This window comes from Erpetoichthys calabaricus, chromosome 9 (genome assembly GCF_900747795.2).
Source record: "Erpetoichthys calabaricus chromosome 9, fErpCal1.3, whole genome shotgun sequence".
NCBI lineage: Eukaryota > Metazoa > Chordata > Cladistia > Polypteriformes > Polypteridae > Erpetoichthys > Erpetoichthys calabaricus.
In genome coordinates, this window is record NC_041402.2 from 179,282,509 (window position 1) to 179,295,486 (window position 12,978).

Sequence of the window (12,978 nt, forward strand, 5' to 3'; positions counted from 1 at the left end):
CAGTAAATTGACGTGGCGACAAGATCAGCCACTGCAGTCGGTAGAAGTCGACTAGACGTCACGCAATGGGACATTTGCTTGTGTGCCCACAATGCCTAATATTTTATAATGCAGTCCATCACCGCACACACTCTTCCGTATTGGACCACTATATGAGGGGATGAACACCTGTGGACAGAGCTAAAACCCAAGCAAGGTGAAAGGGGAGACTGTCATGGAGGTGTGAGACGGCAGCTTTACCCATACTGTTGACCAGGTCGCGGGTTCCCAACTTGTCCTTTCAAAGAAATTACTGGTACTGAACGGCAGCAACTCCCCCACCCCAAAAAATAAAGCGAAGGAGTCAGACAGACAAACAAACATTTCAACAGAAGGAAGTGCAGGTTTATTATGAACTGAATACATCCGGGAGCCGAGCCCTGAGCGGCGGCGCTGTAAATATTTACATAGTGAAAGAGACCCGAGCTCCGTGGGCGACCGCTCGGTAGGTAAGGCTTTGCCTTTGTTGGGTGGGGTGGGGGTCCACCATTGGGTCGCTCAAGCATCAGAGACTACACAACACAGGAGAGCCGGCAAGTATGAAGCAGAATACAGGAGAAAAAAAAATATATAAAAAAACAACGGAGAATAAATAAACCAGGACTTCTGGCAGAGACTGTAGACTAGAAAACTTTCAAATAGAAAAATAACTTTCTCTTTCTCTTTACATTGCAGGATTGTCACAAATACAAAAGTCCACAAAACTGTACACAGACTCACTCTTGGTAAGGAAGAAATCAACAAAAAGCTAAGCACTGGTGGTAGAAGGGGTGCAAACGTCACTCGTAGAGGTGCCCAGGGTTACCAGAGGCGTCAGCGCCCGGCAGGATGGGCACAGGCTGGCACACACACATATACACACACCAACACAGAATGGGCAATAAAAAGCGGGGCAGATGACAAGAGGTCACAAATTGCCAACAAAGGTGTGTGCATCTAGAAGATTAAAAGGAGGGCCATGACAAACTGGGCTGGCATCAGAACGTGAGAAGAAAAATAAAAACAGCAAATGGAAAGCAGCCACACGGAGAGCGGATGATGGAGGTGACAATAAACAGGCCTGAATCGCTAGTTGTTGTCACCGTAGCTTAGAATTGCAAGTGGCGATCAGCTGTGTGAGCAAGTCCTGCAATGGACTGGCACCCTGCCCAGTGCTATCAGGATTGACTCCAGCCTGTCATGACCCTGAAGTGGTTTAAGCAGATGTGACCATCGATTATATATATTACTCGCAAACTAATTGGGGCTAAAACATTCACCTTGATTTTAAATCAAAAGTTAAATTACCCGATATGCGGATAGCAGCAACCGGGCGGGCATTTTACTAGGGGGCCAGAAAAGTTTATTCTAATTAAAGCACAGCGCCCCCCCCCATGTGACTTGGTATATACGTGTTTAGAGTTTACAACGAAGTGCACATTTTTAGGACCACACGTCCTAAAATGTTTGAGTACTTAGTGTTATAATACGAGAGGCGCTGAAAAACGTGTTATTTTAGGCTTACAGTTCATCACGTTAGCCACTAGGGGGCCACATAATCCAATAAAGCTTGGAAACAAGCAGGCACAAGGTGACAAGAGTAAAATAGAAGATGCTAGAAATGGGGGGGGGGGGTTAAAGAGGGGGCAGCAGAAGCGGCAAGTGCTGAAATGTCCAATAAGCTCAGGATGAGAAATAAGGGTACGAGGAAGAAGGGGGGATCCCAAACAAACCCAGGAGTGAGAAGCAAAGTATGCCTCAAAAGTAAAAATATGCAAAGGTGGGCAAGAGACACTGGGTGGTCAGTTTTTACAAAAGAGAAAAGACGGTTCAGCAAACACACACACAAACACACACTCTCTCTCTCTCTCTCTCTCTCTCTCTCTCTCTCTAGTGATAAGCTCAGAAGAAAAGTCCTGCGTCTTTTATATTATTTCATACCTTTATACACACACAACGGCCCGTGTCCCCTCTCCGTGGAGACATTTTCATCAGAAAGCATAAATAATTATAATATAATAATAATAATAATATAATAGGCAAAAACTCTTTTGAAACTGATACATTCATATCAAATATTTCACTACTAAAAAATAAAAATAAATAAATGTGCTCAGGAGTCCTGTAGCTGTGTCCGTCTGAACACTCCAGCACAGTTGTCCATAGCACAGCCGCCCAGCGTCGAGCACTCCGACGTCCAGGCGGCCGTCTCTTCAGAGTCCAATGGGGAGAAAACCAGCGCATCCCAACACAAACTGGAGCCCTCCAATTCTGGGGTCAGGCTTTGCTCTGAAAAGCACAAGAAACAAAAGAAAGAATTGGTCGAGTAAAGGAGGCTTAAGTTCAGACCTCAAGTCAGTCATGGGGGGCAAGATATGCAAGTCCAGGGCTCACACAGTTGGGTTACTGGACTGGGAATTGAGAGTAAGGGGATCAAGCAAGTGGTTAGGAGCCTGTCTTGGAAGGAACAGTCAGTGATGGGCTCATATGGTCGAGACCAAGACAAAAGTGTGGACGGGAGGAGCCCACCTGTCGGGGTGCAAAATCTAGAATAGGGGTGGAGGGGCTTAACTGGCTGGGCTAGTTTTAGGAACCACAGGAAGGAGATCTAGATAAGAAGAGCCTGTCTGGGTGGATGCAACACTCAAAGATTTAGGAGGTGGTAGGCCAGTGTCCCAGAACTTGGAACCATGTGCAGGGTGCCCAACTGGTCCAAGACACGTACCGTGATGCGACACAACTCATCCGTCTGGGTGCAAAAAATAAGTGTCGTGTAGGCTTAGTGGAGTAAGCACGGGAAACCAGACGTGAGGAGCTCATTTCGGTGGGGTTCAGGATGTGAAAAGCCAGGGCTATCTCCATAGAAGGATGGAATGGGTGAGGAGGTAGAATTGGGCTGCCCGGACAGAGTATGAGAACCACACGCCAGGAACAACTGTAGCCGAGTTCTGGTGGGGAATCTGGATGTGAAATGCTCATCATGGATTATTGGCAGAAGTGGGAAGGTCAGCTCAGGTTGGACGGTTTGGAGACAAAGTCGGAGAGGCGAGATTGCGTTGGTTTGGACATGTGCAGAGGAGAGATGCAGGGTATATTGGGAGAAGAATATTAAGGATAGAGCTGCCAGGCAAGAGGAAGGTCTAAGAGAAGGTTTATGGATGTGGTGAGAGAGGACATGCAGGTGATGGGGGTGACAGAGCAAAAGGTAGAGGACAGAAAGATATGGAAGAAGATGATCTGTTGTGGCAACCCCTAACGGGAGCAGCCGAAAGGAGAAGGAGGTAGAAGTGGGATTTAGGGTGCTGTTTGGTTGGCTGGAATAATCCTGGGATCTGAACAACAAGGGCATGGACAGTTAAAGTAGTGTTGGCAGCCAGGAGTTCAGCTGGTTAAGTTCAAGACTGGTAACTGAGTGTAAAGGAGCTCGCCCATCTGGGTCCTAAATGGGACCAGTTATAGGACTGAGCCAACTGTAGTAAGGCCTGGGGATACATGTGAGGAGCTCATTTGTCTGGGTCCTAAATGGGAATAGGTGGTGGAGGGGCTTGGCTGGCCGTACATGCGAGGTGCAATTTGGGGACGTTGCTTGTATTTACTCCAGTCATCTTGTACGACGGTGGGGTCGCTGGTTATACTCTACTCACTCTGCAGTTATGTATAAACCGGAACAGGCTGAGCTGGCTGGACTAGGCCAGGGGGACGCGTGTGAAGAGCTCATCTGATGGGACTGATTCATGACCAAGATCAGAATGTGAAGAGCCTGTCTGATGGGTTTCAACACTGGTAGGGGTGGTGGGGTTGGGATGGAGAGCACATTGCTGGGAGCTCAGCTAGCTGGCTTCAAGTACAGAGAAATCGGGATGTGAAAAAGCTTGAGAGTAAAACTGTACCCAAGAATGCCAATTGATTGAAATAAGCTTGGGATACGGCCGGGTCCATCAAGGTTTAGTACTGTGTCCCAAAGGGGTCGGGCACAGGACTGGGACGTAAGTGATCTGAATGTCTGCGGGCCAGTGCACCAGTTAAAATGCTGCGAAAGTGGCGGTTTCTGACAACAGGACAGGACATTGGGTCTTCAAGGAGCAGAACGCACCTGTAATAATTATCATCATTACCTGGCTGCTCTTCGCCTTGAGGCGCTGCCTGCACATCCCCAAGCTGGCAGCAGGCATGCAGTTCGTTTGGCTCACTGGAGAAAGTGCAAGGCAGTTCCGTGGAGGATGCGGGAACATGAACTCCCTTTACCCCATCACCAGAGTCTCCATGGCCCTCACTGACCGAGCTGGAGTCGCAGCGAGGGGTCGAAGGCGCGTGGTTCAAAGGCACCATCTCCAGACTGTCCTGCCGGCACGGCGACACTCTGTGAACAACAGGGAGGCTGTAGTTGGACTTGGAGAAACATCTGCAGGGGGAGACGGATATTTAAAACAAAAATCTGTCCAACCCATTTAAAAAAAAAAAAAAATCTTAAATACAGCAGGGTGAAAATTTTATAGGATGAGCATTAGGGGCGATAGTAGCAACTTAAATTAATGGACAGTGTCACACACGTGCACATGGGAGGCAGTCTAAGGGCTCCGGTTAGAACAAAGCGCAGAGTGTCTCCCTCTTCCAGCAGAAGGAAAGCCCGCCTAGAACTCCGCCCACTTCTGGCTCAGACCACACCCTCCTACACACCTCACTTCCGGCTGAGAACCCACCTCTTCCTGCCCCGCGCTCATAAGTCAGGTGGCACTCCACTTCTCTAGTCAGTTTTTCTTAGGACTCAGTCATTTATGTCCATCCTTTTTGCAGTTTTTTTTTTTTTTTTTTTTTGTGAAACCTTGCAATTTCAGGTTGTGGATCTCCCCATAACCGTTAACTTGTTTTTGTCCCTCTTTTAAAACAGATACTGTTGGATTCCACTTATGTTCATCAGTTTCAAACTACTTTGTTTTCCTGTCTGCGTCTTTGTGTACCCATTATATAATTACAATGAGAAGTCAATTGACTAACTGAACCAACACAAGGGGTCATTTTGCTTGACCTCTCATTGCATCCATAATGGCTAACGTGGTACAACAACCAACTATCAAGTAATTAGAAATTTGTAATGTTGCCATTGAATTTACCTCTGAACTTGTTTAGCCTCCTTAGCCTTACAATTTTTCTCGAAAACAAAAAGTGTTGTGTTTTTTGGCTTGAAAAATGGCATTTTTATTAAATCTCATTTTGCTACTGTAAAAATGTGCAAAACATTAAAAGGACAAAGTCAGATGTATAATAATGATACAAATAAAATTAATGATGAACAACACGAACAGCACACTGTACATGTGCGAGTGACGTGAGTGTCACTTTCGGATTCCCAGAATTCCCTTTTAGCATCACTGACCAGTTCAATTTTAGTGCTTGAACACTCCAAATCACATCATTACTGCTTGCAAGACCCCATTATGAGGCTAGAAGACTACATCAGTGCCCAGGTAACACTCAAGCCTGACTCATCCATACTGCTGCCCGCATAACACTTGAATGCTTTTAGCACCGTTCTTACAGCCCGAGTGATCCCCGGGTCTAACACTAATAAGGTTAAGTGGTCTGAGCCGGTCAGTGAAAAGTGCGATACCAAAAAAATGTAAAATTGTAATACAACAACTGCAGAGCGGGCGGCACAGTGGCAGCATTGCTGCCTCACAGTAAGGAGACCTGGGTTTGCTTCCCGGGTCCTCCCTGCATGGAGTTTGCATGTTCTCCCCGTGTCTGCGTGGGTTTCCTCCCACAGTCCAAAGACATGCAGGTTAAGTGCACTGGTGATCCTAAATTGTTCCTAGTGTGTGTGTGCACCCAGCCCTGGGTTTGTGCCTGCCTTGTGTCATGTGTTGGTTGGGATTGGCTCCAGCAGACCCCCCGTGACCCTGTGTTAGGATATAGCGGGTTGGATAATGACTACAGAGCAATGAAAATTCCACCCTAGTAGTGCCCACTCACCCACAGCCCCCACCATCAACCAAGGCAGTACACTGACCTGTTGTTGTTGCGACAGTTTCGACAGTTAACACACTCCGAGGGATCCATCTGGGGTAAAGCTTTATACATCCCACCTCCCTGTCAAAACGGAAAAACATGTCACGTTATGCCAGGAGCCAAAATGTGCCTCCACCCTGCCTGGCACAGACAGATGTCCTTGCTGCACCACTCTTGAATGAAGCAACTTACATTTCGAAGGTGTGGTGTGGTGTGCTCGTAGCCGAGGGACATCTCATAACATGGGCAGCCTGTACCGCCATTGAGAGTAGCTGTTCCTGCTCCAGACACTTTGTGGTGCAGATGCGGGCAACCATTGCAGAGAGAGCCATTGGACACGTAGCTGCTGTGAACACCACCATTAATCAAACTGGTGCCGGGCAGTGTGGTGTACTCCATGTGGCCATTCATCTCTGCCCCCTGATACAGGTACCCTGGGGGGTCATACTCTGGAAAGTGAAGAAAGGCATCATAATTAGAGGGATCCGTGAGAAGGAGTGGGCCATAAGCTGAATGCTTTTACCATTTGAGAAGGTAAGCGGGGCAACAAAGACTGAGGAGTGACAACAGTAGGCATCTGATCAAAAGCGGGTACACTTTGGCGGGGCATTAGGTCTATTTACTCAACTACTTTTACATGACGGGTTGGGTTTGTGGATTACACTCACTTTGTTGTGTGTGCTGCTGGCGGCTCTTCCACAGGCAGATGCAGATGAACACAACAAGGATGAGCACCATCAGGCCAAGCATGCAGCCCACAATCAAGTACAGGGTGTCTCTACTGTGCAGCACAGGACTATGGGAGCCACTACCTACTCCACGTTCCAGGGGGTTTGACGGAGTCACCAGGTCATCAGGTAGGACGACGGGGAAGTCCGAGGCACCAGGGGCCCGCTTCACTGAGGTGAAAGATAGAGACAGTTAGTTATATAAAACAATTTCCATCAACACCTGACGCACATTGAGGATTAGCCACCCATGGGAAGAACACAAGACGACAGACAAACAAGGGGATACCACTCAATCCATCAATTAGTTGGCAAACTGCGGAGGTGTCCGAATACAGTAACCACCCCCACCCCCCCCCAATTTAACATCTGAATTACTGTGAACTCGCACCACAACACATCATTTTGGTAAACTGCTGGTGGTCAGTCATGAACCTGCAACATCAGGCTCTGAAGTGTCCGCCTTGTAGTGTGCAGCAACAGCAGAGCTCCGCTACTCGGCGGACTCCCGACGCTGCAAGCGGAGCAAATCCTGGTAATGTCAGCCAATCTCTCGCTCTCTCTTAATTGGTCAGCCCCCCAACTCTTCTGCGCAGCACTGCCACTGCACTTCACCCATCCACAATGCAAATCCCATCCTCGTCACCAATTGATCTGCTAAAAGTGAATTGGTGTGGTCAGTCGTGACTCCACAATATCGGGCTAGTCACAGCCGCCATGTAACCTGAACAAACAAAAGCTCTCCATTTGATAAGGTTTACCATGGGGCAACAATGGGCACCATAGACCACTGTAGTATCAGAAAGGTTTTTTCTCATCGGAACACAAAGATTTAAAACTTTCTCTCGCCCATCACTACAAACTACATGGGAGAAAGCCACATATACACACATATATTGTGTGTGTGTGTGTGTGTGTGAATGTATATTGTGATGGATGGCCTGCTAAATATTCTGGCCCACACCTCCAGGCTGCCAGGTGGAGCCCTCCCAAAAGCATGGAGGTTCCCCGAATTCCAGCAGGGCCTTATGGACCGTGTAGTTTGTATACACAGCCCTGCTGGATACCCTGGGGACCACCGGGAGTCGCTGTAGGGAGACTGTCGGACGCTTACGTGCCCTATAACCCGGAAGTGCGTCATGGTCACATGACAAGAAGAAACGACGTGCTTCCGGGTTGAAGAAACGGACTTTTACCCTGACCCGGAAGTAATAAGGACTTGTGGTTTGTGGGACAGGAACACCTCCAGGTCAGGGTGTATAAAAGGACTCTGGGAAAGCCCAGACATTGAGCGGAGCTGGGAGGAAGGGTGGCGGAGTGTTTATATATTCAGTAATCAATAATAAAGCACAAATAGTGTGGAGTGAGGGGTGCTTTGTGCACATTATTATTATAAAAATAAAAAGTCTTGGACTTTTTACCTGGTGTTTGGCGTACTACCTGAGGGTTCGAGAGGTCGATAACAGCCTCAACTGTTACAATATCTACATACATACATACACATACACAATCCATCTTGTGGGCGGAGTATTACTTCAAATACAGAAAAATATTTAATATAGGGATATTAAAATGAGGTTCTATATGCAGCTCATCCAGGTGCTTTTAAAGCTAGTAGGCATAACAATATACAGACATTCATAAACGGGCCACACGCCTGATACGAAGCACGTTTGGGCTTGGCCAGAATGTAGAATGGAGATCCTGCAGCAACCCAAGCTTTTCCTGTTTTGAAGAAGTGTTGGTGAGGCCAGCAAGGGGGCGCTTGCCCTGTGGTCCATGTGTGGATCCCAATGCCCAAGTGCAATGACAGGGGCACTGTGCTGTAAATATGAGCCATCCTTCGCAAAACTGAGGTCCAGACTCTGTAGTCATAAATGATCCCTAGGCATCCATTGTTTAAAAAAAAAAAAAAAAAAAAAAAAAAAAAAAAAAAAACACAGGTGTATCTCGATGTTCTGGCTAAAAGTCCCACCATGGCCTAGGCTTTCTGGCCCCTGTAATCATACCCTTTCTCCAAATAACTCTCTCTCAACCTACCAGCTAATGTGTGATGAGCAGACTGGCACAAAATGGCGTTTTGTTGTATCCTGCAGATGGGTGCTGCGTATTGGTAGTGGTTGAAGGGGCTCCCCGCTCACCATGTAAAGCTCTTTGAGTAGTGAGAAAAGCACAACATAAAATGTAAATAAAGGGTTTCTAGGTCAACTCCCTCACTCAGTAGCTTTTTTTTAAGGATATCCCATAACTCTGTGCGAAGCAATACTTCCAAGCATCCGTCTTATACTTCTCCTTAACTTCCACTGGCATCCTGGAGTACATGATCCCATATTTTAATCAAAAAAATGCAGCTGGAGGAGTTCCACTCATGTACTAAGTAAGGTAAGGAAACGGACTGGCAGCTGCAATATTTTATGTGCCCCACAGTCCCCCCCACAGAAAATACACTGGGACAAGCCGACAGAGAATCTCAGGAACTCTCCCTTTGTCCACTCACCCTTGGTCTCACAGATCATGACGTTGCTGAACTCGCTCTCGCCACCCTCATTGAAGCACTGCATCTTGATGTCGTATGAAGTCTCTGGCTGCAGCTGGCTGATGAGGTGCCAGTGTTTGGTCCCTGGGTGAAGAAAGGTGAAACGACACGCGTGGGTGACTTGCTCACACACCGCACTCCCGTCTGCATTTTTATCCCACTGCATGCCTTGTAAGGATCTGTTCAGTTTTTCTTGGCAGAACTCCCACCATCAAGAGTTCTTTTTTTTATTTTTGGGTGGGCTGCATCGCTTGCAGGACCCCATGACAAGAAAAAAGAAAGCAGCACTTGCCAACCAAATTTGTCCAGCGCTCACTACCGAAGAACCGCTCGGTGATGCCATTCCTCTCTTTATTCAGGTCTACCCATGCCATATTCCCATTCCGCACAACAGAGCCCCCCCCCCCCCAAACTTTCTTCCATGTACTTACAGCCACCATAACTGCCCAGCAGCTAGTATAACCAATCAATGCGTTGCCCCTTCCAAGTTTTCAGTCAGCCAGCCCCCAGTTCAACAGTGCTCACTGAAACAAGCCACATCTCCCAATTGTTTTAGAGTACGGGGTCTGCAAAGTCAGTCCTGGAAGACCACAGTTGCTGCAGCAACATTTCTTAATGGGAAGAAGTCCATGAATGCTTAAGCAACATTTTAGATGTCCCGCTTATTAAGATTCTCCACCCTTATTTGCTTCTTTTAGTCTTAACCCTGCTCCGGTACCATAAAAAAAAAAAATAAATAAATCTTACGTCGACCGTGACCCCATAGAGAGGAAAATTTTTTTTTTTACTATATTACAAGAATAAAAACACTTTGTTTTTCTCCAAATATTACACAACAAATGTTTGTACTCAAATATCGACGAACTGAGGCGTATTTGTCTTAGAAACTTTCAAATCGCCTATATAGAAGAAGATACAGAAAATGTATTACAAATTTCAAATAATATTGCACAACACTTCATGTGCAAGTTTCTGATTATTTTACATCACTGCAGGCCTACTTTTACTGCTGGCATTGTGTTACCTCGTAATACGAGAAAAATATCTATATAAAAAGGTAGGTACTATGGGGTCCATTTGACCACAAATGCAAATAAAAAAACAATAAACAGAACCTCATCATAAGAACCAACTTTTCCCATCTCCTCTCAAACATATGCAGTTTTTAATGTCTGGAAAACATTTGGGATTGAATCACTTAAGAGATCTGTACATAGACGTCATCTTTGCATCCTACAAACGACTACGTTCCAAATTTAACTTTCCAGCAACACATTTCTTTCACTTCCTTCAAATCAGAAACTTTGTTAAAACAGAACCTGCCCAATTTTCCTCACCTCCCACCTACCTCTATACTGGAAAAAATATTGATCAGTCTCGAGGACTCAGAGCGCATTTCTGCAATTTATATATTTATATAACCATTTTACAGTCCCTCCCTTTCAAAGATCCAAGAGGATAGTGGGAAAAGGATCTCTCACTCAACATCTCAGAAAAGGAGTGGAAGGTAGCGATGCGGGGAATCCACTCGAGCTCCATATGCGCACAGCATAGAATTATTCAACTCAAAATTATATTAAAATCGAGCACATCTGTCTCGCTTAAAATTGTCCAAAATGGTTTCCAGGGCGAGAGTCAACCTGTGAACATTGCAATCAAGTTCTATCCTCATTGGGTCACATATTTTGAACCTACACCAAATTAACATCATTCTGAACCAAAATCTTTACAGGCCTATCAGATGGCCTTAGTGTCCCAATCCCTCCTAATCCACTAACAGCTGTGTTTGGGGGGCTCACAGAGGGGCTTAAAGTGGAGAAGGACAAACAAACTGGAATGGCCTTTACTACAGTATTGACACATAGGATTCTTCCAATTGAACAAGACGAGTCTAACTCGCCTCTGTTAAGTCAGTGGGTAACTGATGTTATATACTATTTGAAATTGGAAAAAATCAAATTCGTACTTGGAGGATCTGTGCAGAACCTTTTCAAAACCTGGCAGGATCTGATCAATAACATTTTAGATTAAGCTTTTAAGGCACCGAGGAAGAAGATTCTCTCCACTTTTTTTTCCCTTTTATTTTTATTAACTTATTAATTTACTTATTTTTACTAGCTTTAAGTTTTACTCTGCTGGCTTAGTGCTCTTTCTCAGGGGTGGGGGTTGATTTGTTTTCGATCTTATATTTGTAAAAACTTATTTGTATGGAATGTTGTGTGATTTCAATAAAATAAAAAAAAAAAAAAAAGGACACAAACTAGCAAACGTGTGTAACGTTGTTCGGAACCAAGGCCTTATGAAAATAATGTGAAAGGCGAGGTCACCAAACCAAGGCCTGGATGTCTAAGAATTTTAAGCTGAACAGCAGTAAAACTAAAGCTCTTTTACTTGGCACCCCCCCCAACAACTTCGTTCCTCTGTAAATTTTATTTCCTTTTCTGACTGTACCATTACCCTCTCCCCTTCAGTTACAAATCTGGGTGTCAAGTTAGACTCCCATCTGTCATTTGATACACGTGTCCATCACCTTTGTAAAATTGCATTCCTTCATCTTCCGAAATATAGCCAAACTCCGTCCCTACCTCTCCCTCTGTGATGCTGAAAAGCTGGTTCATGTCTTTGTCTCATCCAGACTGGACTATTGTAATGCCCTCCTCATCGGGATCCCCAGCAAGAGCCTTCGAAAGCTCCAACAAATTCAAAATAGTGCTGCAAGAATCCTGATGAGGGTGCGGAAATATGAACACATTTCAACAAATCCTCCGGTCACGTCATTGGCTCCCTATTCACATCCGTATTGAATACAAACTCTGTTTACTCACCAGTGCATCCATGGAAATGCTCCACAATATCTCAAGGAACTCCTTATACTACAATCCACTGCAAGAAACCTCCATTTCGCAAATACCTACTGCCTTCGTACAATGGGTGACCGAGCCTTGGCAGCTGCTGCTCCATGGCTATGGAATGCCCAACCAGACAGCCGGAGAACACAGCAGATTGTGGGCCGTTTTAAAAATCAGCTAAAGACTTTTCTATTTAGGAAAGCTTATTAACAAGAATGCTAATTACTGTTGTTTTATCTCTGTTTTTATGTTGCTGTGCTTTTGTTTAAACTTTAGTAGTAAATCTCAAAGTGCTGCATAATGTAAAGTGCCCTATAAATAAAATGCATTATTATTATTACCAATCATGATAATTTAAAAAAAATAAATAAATAAAATAAAAAAAACACCATGGGTCAAAGAGACCCCAAGGTACCACAGCAGAGTTAAACTGCTACTTTAACAGCTTTACTTGCTGCTTCTTATCAATAAGAGAATGACAATGACAAAGGAACCAGCAGCTCTCCATCAAACTCGCTTCCATAGATAGATACTTTATTAATCCCAATGGGAAATTCACATTATCCAGCAGCAGTATACGGATACAATAAATAAATAATATTAAAGATTGATGATAATAATAATGCAGGTGAAAAACAGACAATAACTTTGTATAATGTTAAATGTTAACGTTTACCCCCAGGGGTGGAATTGAAGAGTCTCATAGTTTGGGGGAGGAACGATCTCCTCAGTCTGTCAGTGGAGCAGGACAGTGACGGCAGTCTGTCGCTGAAGCTGCTCTTCTGTCTGGAGATGATACTATTTAGTGGATGCAGTGGATTCTCCATAATTGATAGGAGCC

At 45.2% G+C, this 12,978-nt stretch overlaps 1 protein-coding gene across 2 annotated transcripts in view; it reads right to left on the bottom strand.

Annotated features, from left to right (window-relative positions):
- Positions 1-368: 368 nt before the first annotated feature.
- The window catches only part of cdon (cell adhesion associated, oncogene regulated), a 42,683-nt gene continuing 30,073 nt past the window's right edge, over positions 369-12,978 (bottom strand). Inside the window, exons 15-20 of one of the 2 annotated variants that reach the window (XM_028808458.2) lie at positions 9,250-9,372; positions 6,693-6,923; positions 6,217-6,473; positions 6,026-6,105; positions 4,134-4,378; positions 369-2,307 (exon numbers count right to left, since the gene is read on the bottom strand). In XM_028808458.2, the coding sequence (XP_028664291.2) occupies positions 2,132-2,307; positions 4,134-4,378; positions 6,026-6,105; positions 6,217-6,473; positions 6,693-6,923; positions 9,250-9,372 (1,112 nt within the window). In that variant the 3' untranslated portion in view covers positions 369-2,131. Of the gene's footprint in view, positions 2,308-4,133; positions 4,421-6,025; positions 6,106-6,216; positions 6,474-6,692; positions 6,924-9,249; positions 9,373-12,978 lie in introns of both variants that reach the window. The other variant, XM_028808457.2, reaches the window with a different exon arrangement.